Source organism: Amblyomma maculatum, chromosome 1, assembly GCF_055883805.1.
Source record: "Amblyomma maculatum isolate TAMU_Amacu chromosome 1, ASM5588380v1, whole genome shotgun sequence".
NCBI lineage: Eukaryota > Metazoa > Arthropoda > Arachnida > Ixodida > Ixodidae > Amblyomma > Amblyomma maculatum.
The window spans coordinates 429,478,521-429,497,948 of NC_139344.1; the positions used below are offsets into that span (position 1 = coordinate 429,478,521).

General features: G+C 45.1%; 2 protein-coding genes across 2 annotated transcripts; one reads left to right on the plus strand and one right to left on the minus strand.

The window, feature by feature from the left end:
- Positions 1 to 5,786: 5,786 nt before the first annotated feature.
- LOC146209350 (uncharacterized) lies at positions 5,787 to 9,314 on the plus strand. Its single transcript, XM_084599741.1, has 4 exons — positions 5,787 to 6,337; positions 6,397 to 6,504; positions 6,589 to 6,660; positions 7,352 to 9,314. Exons 1-4 carry the CDS (start codon positions 6,034 to 6,036, stop codon positions 8,464 to 8,466), a joined length of 1,599 nt encoding a protein of 532 aa, XP_084455867.1. The 5' UTR covers positions 5,787 to 6,033; the 3' UTR covers positions 8,467 to 9,314.
- A 5,616-nt stretch (positions 9,315 to 14,930) lies between these two features.
- Positions 14,931 to 17,651, minus strand: LOC146209351 (uncharacterized). The gene is made up of 2 exons (XM_084580078.1): positions 17,521 to 17,651; positions 14,931 to 16,364 (listed from the first exon to the last, which is right to left on the minus strand). The coding sequence occupies exons 1-2, from the start codon at positions 17,539 to 17,541 to the stop codon at positions 14,931 to 14,933; spliced, it is 1,455 nt and encodes a 484-aa protein (XP_084436204.1). The 5' UTR covers positions 17,542 to 17,651.
- Positions 17,652 to 19,428: the final 1,777 nt, after the last annotated feature.

Sequence of the window (19,428 nt, forward strand, 5' to 3'; positions counted from 1 at the left end):
AAAATACTAGTAAAGATTAGACAAAAAAAGGAAAAATAAAAAAGAAATTACTTAGTGAGAGCAATTGAGCGGGGATATAGACGATGGACTACACGTGGTATAACTCAACTTAGGGGAGTAAGTTGAGAGGCATGAATATATAAAAAAAATTGTGTTGAATTTGACTAAGTCAAAGTTGAACTTCTTTGGATAAATTGTTGGAAATACAGTTGAAGTGGACAGAATGTGTTGTTTCGGGTGTTGTTTAGGTCGTAGCGAAGAGAGTAGAGCAGTTCTTGCGGTCTTGAAGAGTTAGGGATGATTTTACTAACCTCATGGTAGAGTAAGCTTGAATGTTGTTTTGGGGTTAAGTCCAAATTTGGAAATTTAGATTAAAATAGTGCAGTTTTCGACTGCGTGGGATGATTTGTGCGCATTTAGTGTTGTTTTGTTCGGCAAGGAGTGTGCTTTAAGTATATCAGGCTATGAATGTTGTGTAGTTGAAAGTTAGCTACACACTTGGGGGTATGTGACCAAGTCCGAATTTGAAAATTTTGGGAAAAATAGTGTAGATTTGTATTGTGTGGGGGGATTTGTGCGAGTTTAGTGTTGTTGTGTTCAGAAGAAGTTGCACTTTAAGGATATGTGATTATGGACGTTGTATATTTATTAGTTTAAAAGTTGGATACGCACGTGGGGGCAAAAGACAAAGGAATTTGAGGTTTTATTTAATATCTTGTTAATTATTAAGGTGAGAAGGTTAATGGGGGTGTCATTAGAATGGGGATGAGGAGGGGAATCTATGTTATTATTTAACGGGTGGTGCCAATTAAAAGGTAGTTATTTGAGTTTGTTTTTCTTAATAAGTGTTTCAATTAATGGAATATTTAAGTATGTTGAACTTGTTTGTCGGTGTTGGGCTCACGGAAGAGTTGGAGGGGGGATCCTAGCGTAATGTGACCATATTCTGTGGACCCCAAAGTGGGAAGGGGGGGGGGGGGGGGGAGGCACAAGACCATTTAGATGTCATACATTTGTATTCAAACACGCGAAAGCCATTTTCGTTTTCTTGAACAGCCCATGCAAAACGTTTATCCATTTACCTTTGTTAGTACTTCTGGCTGGAATGTATTTTCTTTAGCAAATCTTTCTTTTTGCAAAGATGCCCAAAGTACTGCTCGCACGTCATGCGTACATTTACCTTAAGCACAAGCATGGATTTTAGTGTGGCTACTTTAAGCTGTGTTTTCTCTGCAGTCCATAATTTGTTCATAAGAGAAAACACCCTCTCTACCGGTGCATTTGTACCTGGCAGGCACATGCAGTACTCCAACACTGCCTTTAGATTTTCACAAGGCACATCACGTTCCTCGAAATGCCTGAGAATCTCCACCTAGCGTTCCCCACAGATGTCTTCTGAGTCTTCCATTCCTTAATTTTTTCAGTGGTCACATAATGTGAAACATTGTTGATCTCATCGAATATTGCATTCTCGTCAACAGTGACATGATTGAACTCTGAAGCTATGAGTTCTACAGTTTTCTGCACATCATCCCAGCGTGGTGATGCCCCAAGCGAGGCACATAGAAGGCTTCTGACATCGTCAAACTGCTGACACCATCGGTTGAGGCACGATGCGCACGTTGCGTAAAACTTCCCCACGGTATTCACTACCTGTTCTCTTCTGACTTCTCCCTGTTCTTCGAGCACTGTTGCCCTTGAGCGCACACTTGATGGTAGAAACGATTGCTCAAATCGTTCTTGCACTTTGGTTTGCAGCTGGCTTAGGGCACTGTAGACTTCAACAGCTGTCTTCATGTCTCCTTCGATTTGGAACACAGTAGCTTCAAACATAGCAGCTTGACTGTGCAGAAAATAGAGCCAGAGCTCTCCACACGGGTCTTCGAAAAATGACTTAATGAGGGAGGGACACTTGTCTATCGACAAAAAATATGCCTTTAGAGCAGGAAAGAGCTTTAGGACCCTCTCAATGGCTGGCACCAATGCCAACCACCTGGTCTTGCTATATCCCAGAAGCCGCTGGTACTCCACTGATGCGAAGTCGCAAAACTCTTTGAAAGACTCCACCCTGACAGTGTAGATGTAAAAATAAGAGTAGATTTTCACAATCACAGCCTCAACATCCAATGGCAGGCAATCGGCAGCAGTCTGGATGGTGTTGTGTGTACTATGTGCGCAGCGCAGCCAATTCCAATGATCTTGTGATCCACAGAATCTTGTACCTAACCTCGAGAAAACATTGTTCTTCCCGTTTCACGCAGCACCACCAAAGTTGCAATTAACGTTGTCGGCGTTGAAAGCAACCAGTTTTGATGTGACTTGGTTGGCTTCGAGTGCATCCATAATATACTGACTCACCATGGCTGATGTCTCACCTGGCAAGTTGTTAATCTCAAGGAGCTTCGTCTGCACTCCTGCAGAAGCGGTGAAGTAACGCACCATTATCGGCAGCACCTTCAAATCCTTGTGGTTGGACGCATCACAGAAAACTGATATGAATTTAGTCTTTTGCAGGTCAGTCCTCAATTCTTCCTCTGCAGACGGCAAGCACATTCAAAGCAATTGCTTCTGCCTTTGTGCGAGCGCAGCAAAATTTTTCATTGAACAATTTCTGCACGAGCTTTGAAGTACAGTCCATTGATCGGAAGCTGTGGTTGACCGCGCTGGTGCCGCTATCCATCAATCGGCGGCAGCGCAACACGTCGCGCGTCATTTTCTGAAGCGAGTTTTCGCCGAGTGTCCGCTCTTTACCAACCTCTTTCTCTACGAGTGCAGTTGGGAATAACCTTTCAATATTTATTGTTTTTTTATGCTACTTTTAGAGTTCTGAGCCTTGAGTAAACCAAATATTTCTTCATTACAGCAGATATCACAGCGGATCTCACGTTTTCAGTTTCGTTATGGAAGAATAAATGTCGCAAAAATAAAGCGTGACCAACCAAAGCTCGTATTTAGTTCGCTATATCCGTGTTCGTCGTAACGAGGTTCGACTTCGCTCCGATAGCTAGTATAGGTTGAAGCCAGTATATCGATCATATTTTCTAGTTGCACCTGCCATTGTTAGCAAACTAAAGCAAAAAAAAACATCCTCAAAGCACCTTGAACCTCGAGCTTAGACATGTACTTGGTTACAAACTTCGCTTGACACGTGACACCTGCGCTGTCTTCTGCTTAGTGTAAAGCGATTGCGGCTATACTTTGCGCCAGTACAGCAAGCCATCTGCAGTACAGCCTGATGAAGGGCATGTCACCCGGGTAAGTCACCCGGGGCATGTCACCCGGGGCAGCTCCTAAAGCAGTATATTTCGTGCTAGTTGCTCATGAATGGGCATAATTATCTCATTTCAAGAGTACAATGCATTGTCCCTTTGCATTAAAGGTCCATTGAAATGGGTCACCAATAAGGGTAATCAACGCCATAACACTGATAGATATTGAACCACCCATCATTCTCCTGCAAAATTTTTCGATCTAGCTTCTGTAACACCAGAGATATCGGCGATTAAAAATGACCCTTCCAATTTTCCCTCTCAACTCGCACGCCGAAGGGAGTCATAAAAAAATAAAGAATACAAGCAGGTTCAAAGCTCCGCCCAGAAATACGTCACTTCGACGAACTTCCGGTTCACGCGCGCTCGCTCGCTGGCGTACTCGCGTCAACCCATTTGCTGCCGCAGCGACAGTTAGTGTAACCGCGAACCCGTGGTTAGCCCATGTTACACTGTGGACCAAACCATGGTTACACCACTAACCGCGGTTATTGCAAACGGAGCTTGGCGACCTCGGTTTGCGTCGTTAATCAAGGTTATGATGGCGTCTGTTAACGGAGGCTACTCGTCGGTGCCCGGGTGCGCGAAACGTATGAGCGGGTCTGATTCACAAAGTTATTCATTTGCCCACTGTATCACGTTTAAAGATCGATGTATAGAATATGGTGCCGCCCGACGTCTTCGATTAAGGCCGACAGCGCACCAATTGCGTACTGAAGCCTTGTCTTGCCTGCAGTATCGTTTGAACGGCTTGTTGCTGAGCGGAACGTCAAAATGCGCGGCCTTAGCTACGAAAGTACACGAGATTGCAATGCTTGCAGCACGGGATGCTGCGAGCAGGCTGAGGTACGTTACACAATTATCGTGGGTGTGGGGTGCGCGAGCGTGGTGAATGACGGCGCCGTGCGTTACTGTCCCTAGTCGTCGCTAGGTCTAAATTGTTTCGCTTTGAAGCCGCGGCGGTCGGCGCTTTGGAACTGATCAACGCTGTCGTAAATCGTCCACTTATGAAACTGCCTTATAGTGAATCCTATCCTACCGGAGTAAAATAATTATAGGATTAACTCTGGCGACGCATTAATCGCAGAGCTAGTACGAGCAGATCGGATCAGCCGAAATGCACCAGCAGCAGCTGGCTTGAGCAGAAACTTACTTGTATCACGGCTATCACTCTTACCAGCAATTTGCTGCTGGTCAGCGATCCTCACGAGGGCTTCATGCTTGATATTCGGCTCAGTATTTCAGACGGCAACATATTTTAGCACGCTTTCTTTCGGACATCGGTACTAACGATCCGCCCTGTCGTTCGCATACGGTATGCAGGAGGAGGAGCCACAGCGGCGGTGTTTACAGCGGTCGAGGAGGCGCTGCCATCGTGCGGTGCTTGACCGTGCTGTTGACGCCTCATCGGACGACACTCCGGTACTCCGGAAACCACGTTATATAAATAAGATATTTGTAAATGCAGCTTCGTTCTGCCGATCCCTGCGTCGCTTTGGTTGTTGTACTTAATGGGCAATGGCCGCCTAACCGATAAGGGCGGCGAGCTGTGTAACAGCCCGCACAGAGTTCGAGCACAGCACGAGCAGACGACTTTCGCAGCAATTGGAAGTGTGTCCGTGACGTCATGGCTGCAGCGGCTGCAGCGAATGGCAGCTTCTAGCAAGCCTTGCCAGTCAGCTCACCTGTGACATCACGGGTTAAGGAAATAGTTCCATGCGACGCCGCCAAACGACGACTCCTCTGCCCTCAAATTTCAAAAAACGCTGTTTTTAAAAATTAATAATAAATCGCTTGCTTTGTTCCAAGGAGTTGTACTTTGGGTTAGTGCTCAAAAGTATTTGTCCTACATACTGAACACGTTTATCAGTGGGTTCTTGGTGGCCGTTTCAGTGGACCTTTAAAGGTATGCATCCTAGGCATGTTGGCATCCGGTGGAGCATTCTCTAACGGCTCAGCGATGTAGACGGTTGGCTTTTCTGCTTGCAGCAAGTGCCGTTTGAAGCTCAACGTCCCATCTGCCTTTGAGGCGTACAGCTCCGCGTGAACTGGTGTAGATTTCGTGCTTTTGCATAATGCACCTTAAGGTGTTCGTGAGGGCATTGTAGCTGTTGAGATTTTTGTGCCAGGCTACTTTTCAGTTCGTCAGCGATAGCCTCGTATTTAATTGCTGGCAGGTATCGCTTGACCGGCTTTTGCTTATTCCTAGGGTTTCACTTCCACGTGGACGATGGTATAGTGATCCATGTGCAGTTGTGGTCACTGCCTAGGCGTTAATAGCCCATTTCATCCACATGTATCGCCTGGACATGCTGAGCCAGTCGTTGTGAGGCAAGTGCATAGTCTATGCGTGTGCGGCTCTTTCTTGCACACCACGTGAACTCGCCATCACAGTCAGCACGGAGATTCAGTATCTGAAGTTATAGCATCTGTTCAAGCTGTACAAGATCTCCATAGAAATCCTGGAAGCCGTCCAGGTGCTGGATGTGACCGTTAAACTTGCCAACAATGCACCATTTCGGAAATCGCAGCGCCGCGAAAAAACCTAGCGGGCGCGCGACGCATTATGGGAAAAGTGAGCGAACGCCGACCGACCGCCCGTCTTTCCTGCCTCCTGCGTTCGCATAGCTGCGGTGTGTGTGTGTACGTGCTTCGATTGCTTTAAGATTTCGTGTATTTTTTGGTGGTGGGCGGTTGCAGGTGCGTTATATAAAGTGTTACGTGCCTGTGGGTTACTTAGTGGCCGCTGCCACTACTGCGCGCGATGTCGTCGAAGTGCCGAGGCGGTGGTCAGACTTGTTGTGTGCCTGGCTGCGACAACAACACGCTGAAAGACAAGAACGTTTCATTTCACGCGTTCCCTGCAAATGAAAAAGAAAAAAAGGAGTGGGTGAGAAGAATCAACCGCCAGGGAAGTGCTGGTCGCTTCTCTTTGTGGCAACCTTCTAAGCACCACCGGATCTGCGGAGCTCACTTCAACGCAAGTGGACGCCGTGGCTATATGGACCGGTTGCCGACAATTTTCCCTCATAAAGTCATCAGTCAACTATCTCCTTCCTTTAATACCGGTAAATATATATATTCAGGCGGTTATCGCATATTATCATTACTGCCAAATCTCTTCCAGTCGCGAAACGCAAGAAGACGAGCTCCCAAACTGCCTCTGCCAGCCCTGTGCTCGTCCTGAACGAGTTGGAGATCGGCTACGTAGTTGACGTGCCCCAATGCGATCAACGTAAGAGACGCTTTAACTGTGCCATCTTTTTACTGAGGCTTCGATTTTGTGTGTTCGCATTTTCATCAAAGCGTTTGTACGCAGAGAGCGACGTAGTTTCCCAGGAGCCCACCCAGCTGACCTTCGGTGCACCGGCTTCGTCTCGCACGGAAACAGGTTAGTGATGGTTCAAAATTCTCACTTTCTCCATTCCACTATGAAAACTTATTTTTCGCATTTAACGGACCCCTATCGCGCCCACTCATTGTGAGGTCCACGGGTGCTGTGGCGACCGGTATATTAATAAATGGACCAAACTTTTTTCCCGCGAAGCCAGTTTTTCGCAAGCTTTTGCAGCTAGCCATGGGAAGTCTACATGTTATGAGTTGCATAACCTCATGTATTCTGTGACATGTCATCAGTGATTTGTACCGTGCATGTGTTATTACTTCAGCGAGTTTTCTGATAAACGCGGTACCTCTTCCACCAGTGCACGCATTGTGAAACTTACCCATTTCATTTCTTTCACCGCGACATTATTCCCTTCACCACAGCTTGTAAAAATGACACAAAAGTCAGGCTATCCAAATGCATATACAGTGTAGATTTGGCTGATGTGCTGGGTGCATGAAACCTATGGTTCCATGCTGGTTGGTAAGCTGCTTGCACAGGTGGATCAGTGGAGTGAAAGAGAGTTGGGCTCTATGGCTTTGTCATCCTAGTTCTTTGTTGTCTGTATATCAGTGTAAGCTGAGAGCAAGGGTTCAGAACACACATTGTGGGCTGAAGTGACTATTTCAAGCCCTGAAATCTGTATTAAAGCACGGCCTAACTGTTCGCAAATCAATAAACAGTTTTTATTTTCTAGGTGCCGAGCATTCATACTCCATGGGGCCTCCAGACACAGCATCTGCTGCCGCACTAAGGAAAGTCAACCACCTTCTCGAAGTATGTGGAAAACTGGAGCATGAAAATAACTTGCTTCGAAAAGAGAAATCTGTGCTCCAGAAAACGGTTGAGGATCTGGAGGCTCAGTTGCACCATGTGAAAGTTGAGGCGCTTAAAGAGAAGCTAAAAACAAAAAACCTTGTCTCAAAAGTTCACGGTTTTGTTTCAGATCAAAAGCGACTAGTGTTTTATACAGGGTTTAACTCCTTTGAAAAATTTGATGCGTTTCTGGAACATGTTGAAGGCATGTACCAGACACTGAAAACAGGTGCTGGCAGGCCACCAGCACTGAAAATGAAAGAACAGGTCATTGCAGTGCTTTGCAGGCTCCGGGTTGGGTTACTGGAGCAGGATTTGGCATATCGCCTGAAAGTGTCTGTGTCAACCGTGAGTGCAATGTTCACATTTTGGGTAAATTTTTTGTTTGAAATGTTAATCCAGATACCAATGTGGCCATCCCGTAACACAGTGGACATGTTCATGCCAGACAATTTTAAAGAATTGTACCCATCGACACGCATTGTACTGGACTGCACAGAAATTTTTATCGAGAACCCGTCTGATTACAGTACGCAAAGCGACACTTTCAGCTCGTACAAAGGACACAACACTGCAAAAGGACTCATTGGCATCACTCCAAACGGCTTCGTTTCTTTCGTGTCAAATCTTGCACCTGGGAGACTTTCCGATCGAGAAATCACGAGACACAGTGGCCTCTGTGAGTTGCTCGAGGAAGGGGACAGCGTAATGGCGGATAGAGGATTCCTCATTGAAGATGACCTCCGTCAGCTTGGAGTCGAATTAAACATGCCACCTATGTTGAATGGCCGCTCGCAGTTGTCACTGGCAGATGAGATAGCAACACGGCAGATAGCGAGTTTGCGAATTCATGTTGAGCGTGTCATCAGGGAAGTTAAAAACTTCAGAATACTCCGTGCTGTCTTTCCTAATGTTATGGCAGAGAAGCTGAACAAGATATGGAAAATTTGTTGTTATCTCAATAATTTCATGCATGAGCCCATTCTAAACCGATGAGCGATGGTAGTGTTCTTAATGTTTTGTATGTTATGCATGATCTACTGTAATGCAGGGGTGCTCAAACTCTTTAGCCTTCTCATTTGAAGACCAAATCATTTCGCTAAAATGCAGTCGGCTTCTAACATGTTTCATTTGTGTTCTGGCCAGCTTTGGTCACGGAGCCTGTCTTGAAAATATTTGTTTTATGGGGGATTAACGTCCGAAAGCGACTCAGGCTATGAGAGACGCCGTAGTGAAGGGCTCAGGAAATTTCGATCACCTGAGGTTCTTTAACGTGCACTGACATCGCACTGTACACTGGCCTCTAAAATTTTGCCTCCATCGAAATTCGACCGCTGCGGCTGAGGCTTGAAAAGGTGCTGGCCGACATATGTAAAAGGGGTATGCAAGCTGCGCAGCACATGAACAAGTACTTAAATTCTGTTATGACTGACTGTATAGTGAGATAGCTGTAAGCAGCTACAGCATTAGTCCCAAAATAACTGGCTAAAGTGGATGAAGACATGCATGAACATAGGTGCTTGGGGATTCTAGGAACTGTTCCAAGAACCCCTAGAGTTCCCCAAAATGCAGTTTGAGAATCCCTGCTGCAGTGCAAGGCATCGAACTTGCACTGAATTACACTATTTCATGTACAGCAGACTAGAGGAGCCTTTCTTTCTCTGCTGAAGTAAATCTGAAGTCAATGTACAGGCTATATAGAGCTGCAACGCCTTATTTCTCTGTCGGTGTTGTGCAAATGATTTGAGCATAGATTGTGGCAGTACTATATCCAAGTCATGACTGGAAACGAAATCACCAGTCTCATTGCTGATCTACACAGACAAGATAGAAAGTTGGTGTTTGCAGCCATTGTCTTTTCTACGACAGATTGTCTTTCCTAACTTTTTGGAATGAAATCTGTAAAGTGAATTTCACTTTGTCATTTTTACATGTGTTAGTGATGTACTCATTTTAAAAAAAAGTGATATGTATTGTATATATGTGTACTGTATATGTAAAAAATTTGTACATGTATGCGAGTATTTCATGGCACTGAAATTTGAAAGCTTTATTACCAACTCTCATGTAATGTCTTGCATGGAATCCTTCAGAAAGAACTTATATCAGCTACAATACCCGAGATGCGACAGATTTGAGCTTGTCGTCAAAGAAGTGCGAGCTCAGTGCTACTCGAAACTTGTGCATTAACCCCTCAAAGCAGAGATTAAGTATGCTGAATCTGCACCTTGGGCACTGTCTATGACGGCACATTGATTTACTGTAAAGCATAAGCCTTCATTGGTTCACTTCACATATGTTACAAGTCGTACCGAGTGCAAGAGTATCTACAATACGGACAACACACTTGTCACTTTGCAAAGATTTTGCTTGCAACTTTCATTGCGGTTTCCTTACAGAGACCAATGTGAAGTATGTAGCTGCCCATGTGCTTGTGACTGTAGCTGTGTTCCTAGTGACTGGAAGGTGGGCAAGGTGGTTCCCCTGCACAAGTCTGGGGACAAACATTCTTCTAATAACTACCGACCCATTTCACTTACTAGCATCCCATGTAAGATCATGGAACATGTCATCTGCTCTCATCTCGCCAATTTTCTTGAATCAAATTCGTTCTTCAGTCATTCCCACCACGGGTTTCGTAAAACATTCTCATGCGAGACTCAGCTTCTATGCTTGTCACAAGACCTTCATTTCATTCTTGACCGGGGTTCCATAGCAGGCTGTATATTCCTCGATTTCTCCAAAGCTTTCGATAAAGTTTCTCACCAATTACTACTTTTCAAATTAAGTAACCTCAAACTCGACCCTAGCATCGTTTCGTGGCTTGAGTCTTTCCTCACTAACCGTTCTCAATACGTGACAGCAAATAAATGGAACTCTCGTTCCTCTCCAGTGGGCGCAGGCATTCCCCAGGGCTCCGTACCAGGGCCCCTACTTTTTCTAATTTATATTAATGATTTGCCTAACACCATTGCTTCTTCTGTGTGTCTCTTTGCTGACGATTGTGTAATTTACCGTGAAATTAACAGTGACTCTGACATTTCTGTTCTTCAGTCTGATATTAACCAAGTTTCAGAGTGGTGTAAATTATGGCACATGAAGCTTAACATTAACAAGTGCAAACATATGCGTATTTCTCGTCGTAACAATGAAGTAGCTAATTACAACCTCAATAATACTCCTCTTGAAACTGTGTCTTCGTATAGATACCTTGGTGTGCACATAACTTCTAATCTTTCTTGGAATCTGCATGTGGAATCTATTACTAACAATGCTAACCGCATGTTGGGGTACCTGCGCCGAAACTTTAACCTTTCTTTTAGTTCAATAAAACTGCTTCTTTATAAAACCCTTGTTCGTCCCCTGGCCTTGCATCTCTAGAATCTGAAATCGAATCTGTTCAAAACCGCGCGTCACGTTTTATACTTTCCAACTATAACCGTAACTCCAGTGTTACCGTTATGAAAACAACATTATCATTGCCACCGCTTTCACTACGCAGAAATATTTCCCGCTTATGTCTATTTCACAAAATCTATTACCACAATCCTGCCCTTAAGAGCCGGCTACTAACTACCCCCACATATGTTTCAGGTCGCATTGATCATCTTCACAAAGTAGGTGTTCCGTCATGTCGTACTAAACACACCTCTTGTTCTTTCGTTCCAAACACTTCTGTCAGTTGGAACCACCTTCCTAGGCACATTGCTGATATTACGGACCCAAATTCTTTTAAGACTGCCGTATGTAATCTATATTTATAAATGGTAGTCAAATGTTTTTGTTCGTTTTCGGTGACATTGTTGACTGTCGGAAATGATTTTTTTTTGTCTCACCTGCTTTTCTCTTTTTTTTTCCGCCAATACTTTTTTTTTTTTTGATCACTTTTCGCCGTGTTATTGTTTCTCCTATGATGCTTTATGCTGCACTGTACCCTGTACCAATGTATCTCCCACTCCCCTCTTTAATGCCTTCGGGCCCTGAGGGTATATGAATAAATAAATAAATAAATAAATAAAAGGCTTTCTTACAAAGAAAGGCTCTTGTATTGCACAGCTCACTTAAACATCTTGTGCCAATATATTTTAAGAGCATAACACAAAAGCATGCTAAGCAATGCATCTCTATGTATAAGCACGTTGCAGAAAAATTTTTTTAATACAGTCTTGTTCAAACATAAGTGTAACGAAATAAATAACTTCAATTATCAAAATCTCAAGCAACTCCGTTGGTGTGAAAAAATGAACAAAACATTGCAATGCGTGACATTATGCAAGAGGTATTTGTGTTCTTAACAATTAGTAGTTAGGCTTTCCTACTAGCCTCACTACGGTGCTGAGCTCTGGTTTGGTTTGAGAGGTTATTGGGTTATGCCATGATCATTCTTTTTGGTGCTTTGAATTCCCTACAATTAGATGGTGGGTCAATGAAATTGGTTCAAAAGTGTAGTGGAGTCCATTAATCACAGAAGAGGATGCACAGCTAAATGACAGTTTGGAGAACAAGAGTGCATGCATCTTCCAGGATACTGCTTCCATTTTGAATGTAAAATTTTAGATGCAGCACCTACCGAGCACTCGCTTGTAATTTGGCTACTTTTATGCGCACATGGGAGTTTTTTTCCTACCTATTACGTTTAAAAAACAAAATGTTGCTTTGAATCAAGAATATATAGTATGTAATGTGGCAGTCTTACAAAATACAATAACAAAAAAGAAGTACGCAAAACTGTCTTGACGCCTTAAGTGCAGAAATGAAGAAAGCCAAGCAACCAATATGAGCATATAAACTGTGCACCTCCCAAAGAACGTATTTCTGCAAGGAAGAAAGAAGGACTTTCATATGTTTCTGAAGTGCTGGTTCCAAATGAGCAATAATGATGAAGCAAAAACAAACTGTTAAATTAATGATCTCAATACACTCATTTTGCATCGAATGGAGTGCTGGTTCCAAATGAGCAATAATGATGAAGCAAAAAAAAACTGTTAAATTAATGATCTCAATACACTCATTTTGCATCGAAGCATATACATCAGCTTGCAAGTACATAGTAAAACCTTGCACAAGAATTACCTTTCTTACGGCAACAAGTCGTCCTAAAAAGTACAAATACTACGCCAGACACAAAATCAAAATGTTCACAGATTTCGCTTGCACAGCAATGATTGCAGTACACAAGCAAGAACTTGCACACAACTCTCAATCACAGCTACACAGCAAGTAGACATACTGAACCTGTGTATGCCAACTAGCAACTAACCGCCGCATTTGCAAATTCTTCTTTGATTTTATATAGAAGATGAAAGTAACCATGAGAAAACATGGTGTGAACAGAATTAAACATCATATTTCAAATATAAATGACTATCATCAAGTCGGTAGTTTGCCCAAATTAACCACACGCGAACCTGCTAGACAGCAACACATCAATCAGTGCGTGTGTCCTGACATCCAGAAAGTGTAGCAGGAAGGATTTAACATGCAGGCACATGAACTTCATAGGATCAGGTAGCAGAACCTATACAGAGTCACACTCATGAATTCTAGCTCGTACAAATGACAAGAAAAAAAGCGTCGGGGACACCAAAACAAATGAAGCATAGGACGACTCGCACCAAAACGCAGACAGACAAGATGCGTCTACCTCCACAGTAGAGGGGCACATTGTTTGGCAGTGGTTTTGACACTCGCATTTCTAGACGTTAAATCCAAAGCCTCGACAGCTTTCCCTTCTTTCTATTTAGGTTTTCAGTACAAGGGGAGAAGGATGCCGCCAATAGAAAGTAACAAAAAAAAAAGGTAAAGGAAGCACAGGGTCAGTGTAAACATGGTTCAGCAGTCCAAATCTCAGTCCTCCTTTCTTTAGACACAGCAGCACACAAAGTGAGAAACGATTTTTACATTCCATACTTCCGCTATGGGCACACAGTTGTCAAGGGCTCCAGACCAGATGAAACCATGTGAAGCCTATTATCACGCACAAAACTTTTTACATACAAGCATTTCTGCACCTTGCCTTGATCAAGATGTATCAAAGCGCCTGTGTACCAAATCAATTGATCTGTCTTCAGCAGAAGGACCCCACATCTTCCGAATCAAAGTGGCCGATCTGTTCATTAGAAGTTGCCGTTTTGTCTTTATTAGGCATGACACGAGACCACCAAGGAATGTCATCTCCGTCCGCAAAGAGTTAAGCATCCACCACGATGGCTCTGCGACTATGGAATTTGGCTGCTTGACCCAATGTCATGGGATGAAATCACAGACATGAAAGTCCCATTTTGGTGGAGGCAAAATATAATGTGCACATTAAAAATCCACGATGGTCAAAGCTGTTTGGGAGCCCTCCATCCCCATGTCCCTCGTTGCCTACAGGATGTTAAACCAGAAAAACGTAGGCTCGACTCAAAACATAGCAATGATGTGTGTCGAACCAAATCAGCTTTCACAATGTGATGACTGGATGAAGTAAAAAATAGAGCATTTAGAATTTAACTCACTACTACTTGAAGGCATTTCAGACAATGCTGAGTTCAGCTTCTCCTTACCCTTACAAGTGAGGTTGATAAAACAATTACCAAACTGTCAAGCTACAAGAGAAAATTGCGTGCAGTGAAAATGAATTAAATTCCAGATGTCGCATGAAACCTTGGCAAAACAGATGGAGAAGCTACAACGACTGTAAGGAAGGTGCGTGATGTTGCTACGCAGTGGCTACATTCTTTTCTTAGGAGTTTACCCGACAGACCAACAGACTTAATGAGCATTGATACCAAGACAAAACAGATGAACACAAACCTTAACCTCATCAGGCTGCACAGTGTTTCTCCTTCATCAAACCTGACTTTCAACTTTAAAGGTCGCACTGCTCCTATTGGCTAAACCTAAGCGCTTTCTTTTTATTACAAAATTATCGATGAGGAGTGATGCTCTGGTATTCAAAACACATTTGAAATGTGAAAATGCTCCTTCATAGTTAGGTTAGGTTAGCAAATGGAGGTGGGAAAATCAAGTGGCAGGAAACGACAGTGGACAAGGAATCCAAAAAATACCTTTCCTCTGTCTGCCAAGAGAGCACGACTTTCTTATCGACAAGCAACACGAGAAAAAAAGTTGGTTCAAAAAAAAAAATTCAGGCAAAGGACAAGGGAAAAATCACAAGGAAGGTAGCCGACAAATGTAGAGACAGGAACTTGGAGGACAAGGCAGCAAGACGTGTGGTGCTTGACATTTACTTTTTACACACAGATTAGTGGCACACACATTTAAATGGGTTGTGGCACAACGTGCACATCGCCATAACGATATTACGCAGAAAAACACTTTCTTCATGGAAAAAAATGCAATACAAGATATTTAAGAAACAAATATACATAAGTATGAACACATGCCAAAGCATGTTACGAGTCCGAGCATCTTTGTCCTGCAGACCAATGTAACATAAAATAAGTCATTGAAATTCACACACAAGCACAGTGCTCTTGGTAGTTCTTGTGACATTCCAGGAGACGTGGCAGCATTTTGGAAATCCAAAGCGAGCTGTCAAAAGTGATCCTCTGAGGAGTGCAGTCTGTGCCATTATCAACCACAAAATCACACCAGGAGAGTCCAGTCAAAGCCATTTGCCCCTGGACCTGGTAAAAGTACTTGTGCGTTGGTTTAAGAACTCCATTCTTCAGGTAGGGTGCCGTATTCACAGCATTTTCTAATTCCTCACCCCGTTCCTTGGCAGCTGAGAGGGTCTTAACTTCAAGGAGACCAAAATCTCCTCCCTGCTCTACAACACGGTCAGGCGTTGCACCAAGAACAGGGACACCAGGGTTGACGCACAACCCACAACAGTAAATCCTAACTGGGACCTTTTTCTTGTCTATGTAACGCTGCACGGCTGCATCTTCATTCCTTAAACCATCAGCCATGTATTTGGTCTGCATCTGGCTAGACCCGAACAACCTCTTAAAAAACTTCTCATCAGCTGGCTTCTTCCGTGACACCACATCTCCAAAGTGTGAAGCAGTCAGGCGCTTGGATCTCTCGAAGCTCCATGTTGTAGAGCCGCTCTGCATCCTAGTCGCTTGCTCAAGGGCCCATGAGTCTTCTAAAGTAAGCTCACAGGAGCCGAACGTGTACCCAGCTGGCACATGCTCAACCCACAGGGCTTGCACCGGCAACCTGATTGGCATCTGGCTGAGAGCCTCCTCCTGACGTGTTCTTTTCACTTGTACGGGCTGAAAGTGGTTGTCCTCCAGCGTCTTGCATAGCATGGCGTTTGGAATATTTTTCTGTGTCTGATACATTCTCTTAATATGGTCTTCTGTTACTGTCAGAGAAACTGTGGTTTCTTGAGTTGCATACCTGCCAGCTTTCATTGGCATATGTTTCACAAAACGCAGTTTTGAGAACTCGCGTGTGTGCACGTTGGCCTTCTTTGCCCCAGTACCCCATGCTCTGGGTTTGTCTGTACACGACTGTGTGTCTTGCACGTAGGCTGCCCCAGAGCGCTTCAGGTCTAATACAAACCATAGAATTGCTACTACATGTTTACAAACACCTGCAGCTCCAGCCCGGCAGTTGCAGGTTCCTTCGTCCACAGTTCCATTTGACGAGAGCACAGCAGCAGTGTTATATAATTTTGCCAAAGAGAATGATGCCTCCACTGTTGCTTTAAGAAAAGTGGATCTGTCAGCCTTGCAAATAAGAACATTGTGCACCTTCTCTGCTTTGAACATCCTGTATCCGCTTACAGTATGCTTCTGAGCACCACGTGAATTCTGATGTGCCAAGATTCCTTGCTCTGAGAACCCATCTGGAACGTCTTTTAACTGTTTTGTCCATGGCCCTTTCGGTAGCCTTGCTTGGAGAGGAAGTGCATTATGAATGGCTTGCAGTGGTACCTGCAACATGGGTATAAGCAAGTGTCAAAATGTTTTCTTTGGCACTCCACATATAAACAGAGCATGGAAGCATACACAGCTGATCATGGCATCACCAATGCGATCTTGAAATAAAGTATTCATTCATTGTGTCTTGGTTACTTGTGGCAAGCATGCTTGAAAAGCAACGCTGAACCCATTTCATTTACTACGCGCGGTCGTGAAGAATGTTGCACAAGGACGGCCTCGGTAAACCACCAGCTAACTAAAACTCCGAGGCCGCCCAAGTACAAGGTACTGGCGCGTCCATGTTTTTCACGTTAGCAAAATATCCGCCGCAGTTTTTTTCGACCGCGTTCGCGTTACTTGTAGCCACCGAGGCACGTTCATATTTTGGCTGCGCCTATCTGCACTCCACGGTAGTAACAAATGGACACCGCGACCGAGATAGTACGAGCCGTCAAACTCGTTGAATATGGCACAGACAGCAACTACTATTTGTATCGCAAAAATATGCTCAGCTACACACAATGTAACAGTGCTTGTTGGTTCTGCTTCGCACTTGCTGCGTGCTATTCGAACAACACTATAGGCAAGAAAATGCGCTCGCACAAGCTAAGCACCAACTCAACTACTACTTTCTTCCAAGATGTACTCATTGAACGAATGCGCTGTCCGTTTCTTTCGACGATATACTTGTTTCAGACTCGTCCGTAGACTAAATAGCACGCTATAACCAAAAGATTGAATGGGCAGTGCGCGATAACGACGTATTTTGCTAAAATATAGCGCGTACATTCTCACAAGACTATGTCGCACTGTTGCAACAAACATGAATGCGTACGCTACGTACTACGCCTGCCGCCGGGACAGCCGCAGAAACTTTGAAGGTTCGCGACGGGCGACCAGTAAATAAATGCACTGTTAGCGCGCGCTTACCAGCAAAACACGCCTGCTAGCCGTAGGATCGCGCTCGTGCCTTCTGAAGCATAGCTAAAACCATACACTGGCACATGTGCGCGCTTCACGAGCGCTCACGTGCGAAAATACTCGCTTCGCGCTCGTAGCTTCGGCTGCAAAACCACAAAAAAAGTTGTACGGCAATGCAAAGATCACTTGCGCGGCGCAAGCATGCTACAAAAGCATTGCTAGCATCCCAAAAAAAAGTTTTGTTTACCTGCTTTTGCGCGACGTCCATGTCGAACCACTCCTGCGCCGGATCCTGCCCGGCAAGCCACGCTCACAATTCCCAGCCTGCTTTGCGGCGGTCGCGTAGGGGGCGCGCGCAACTTTCCGAAATGGTCCATTAGCACCTTGCGATCAGGCGCCCATCTGCGTACATCTACGATCATGCAATCTAGGTTACGGATGTTGCCCTTGTGCTTCCCGCTTGTGATTGCTAGGTAAACAACCCCGATAAGAACTGGGATGTCCAGAAGGCTGCCAGATATCCACATGTGTTTAGTGCAGGGGCACTCCAGTTTAGTCCAGGTGCCTTGTCGCCATAGCAGCCCGATTACTGCACCTTTTCGGTCGTCGCTGCCTCGGTTCCTTTCAGCCAAATTCCACGCAGGATGTATTGGGGGCTCCTCTAATCCGCGGAGGTGGGTCTCCGTAATGGCGTATAGTGTCATGTGCTCTTCATCCAGCATTTTATAGAGTTCCGCCCACTTGCCCAATTTGCGAGCTCCACATAAGTTGAGGAATTCCATGTTTGTGGGCGCTTCTCGTGATTTACGGTGGCGGTGTTGCTTGTGGCCTCTGGGACTGGGTTGTTGAACTAAAACTTCATCTGGCGGTTCTCCTGTCCTACTTCCTTGTGCAGAAAGTGATGTAGAGGTGGTCGGTGCTGCCTGCTGGTACGCCATGTATGCGCCATTCGAGGGGCTCGGCCGCCATGCATCCACTTGGGCATACTTCAGTGTGGCTGTTGAGTCCCTGTAGGGCCCTTTGCTGTCATACGCTGTCGCCACTTATTCCTCACATTGACTAGGTGGCGTGGTGTGAGCACACATGGTGAATGGGGCGCACTGGCTGAGACAAGGGTTTTACTGCTATTGATTACTGTTGCTGCTGACACAGTGCTGCAGCTCAGCAATCTCTCAAGTGCATCACTCATAGTGCCATTTCTTGGCCAGCGCTTCTTGTATTGCAATGTCGATGAGCTGGACCAAGCTTTGTTGCTTCCAAGACCGGTACCGCTGTTGGTACTGGTCGTGTTTCGTCTTAGTTGGGTTGCTGGCAGAGATCACTTTGGATGTTTCCTGCACACTCCGAGCCTGCTGCGTTGTCCACTGTTGGTGCTCGTCTGGGGGAGTGTGCTATTTGGGTACCGCAGTCTTTCTCCTGCTTTCTGCACCCTGACATAAAAAAGATTTCACTACTCTCTCCATGGCTTGGGCGACTGTTTGTTTGCTCTCCGCACTGTAGTACGGAGTCGTGGTGCTGGGTCTACATGTGTGAGATCGAGGAAGTGGCTGCCCGATTTGCGACACCACTTCTTTAGCTTGCATTATCAAGTATAGCCGACGTCTTGATCTCCCCGCCTAGGTTCACCAGTTCCGGGATCGAGCAGACAGTGAGATCTCCCACACGGCCCGTCCACTTTGACTGCTGGGTCTGTGTAATGGCTTCTGGCTGCCCGTTTGGAAAATCCTGGACATCCGCGTGAAGAATGTATTTGCAGCCCCTTATTACGTGCAGTGGTGTCATATTGCTCAGCAGAGCTGACTGCTTCCTTAATTGTTGCGTGTCTCCCATGAACGCATTCCACAGCTTGTGGCATGTCAGTCTCCGCCTTTGCGGCCGCCGCGACAAATCCCACATTGCTGTCACCCACTATTACTATCTCTCTGGGCACACCGGCCGAAGGGCACTGTTTTGTGTTTCGCTCTCGATATGCTCCTCGAGGCCGTCTATGGTTCTGGCGCTTACGTCTGTTAGCTGCATTTTCTTTAGCGTTTTCTTTTGTGTCTCTAACCATCTGCTCCTCGTTCCGCGACATATTCAGGTGATCCGCTGGTCTGGCCTTTATGGTCGTACTTCCGTCCTGACTTGTGCCTGTTTTAGTCTGGCCGGAGCTATT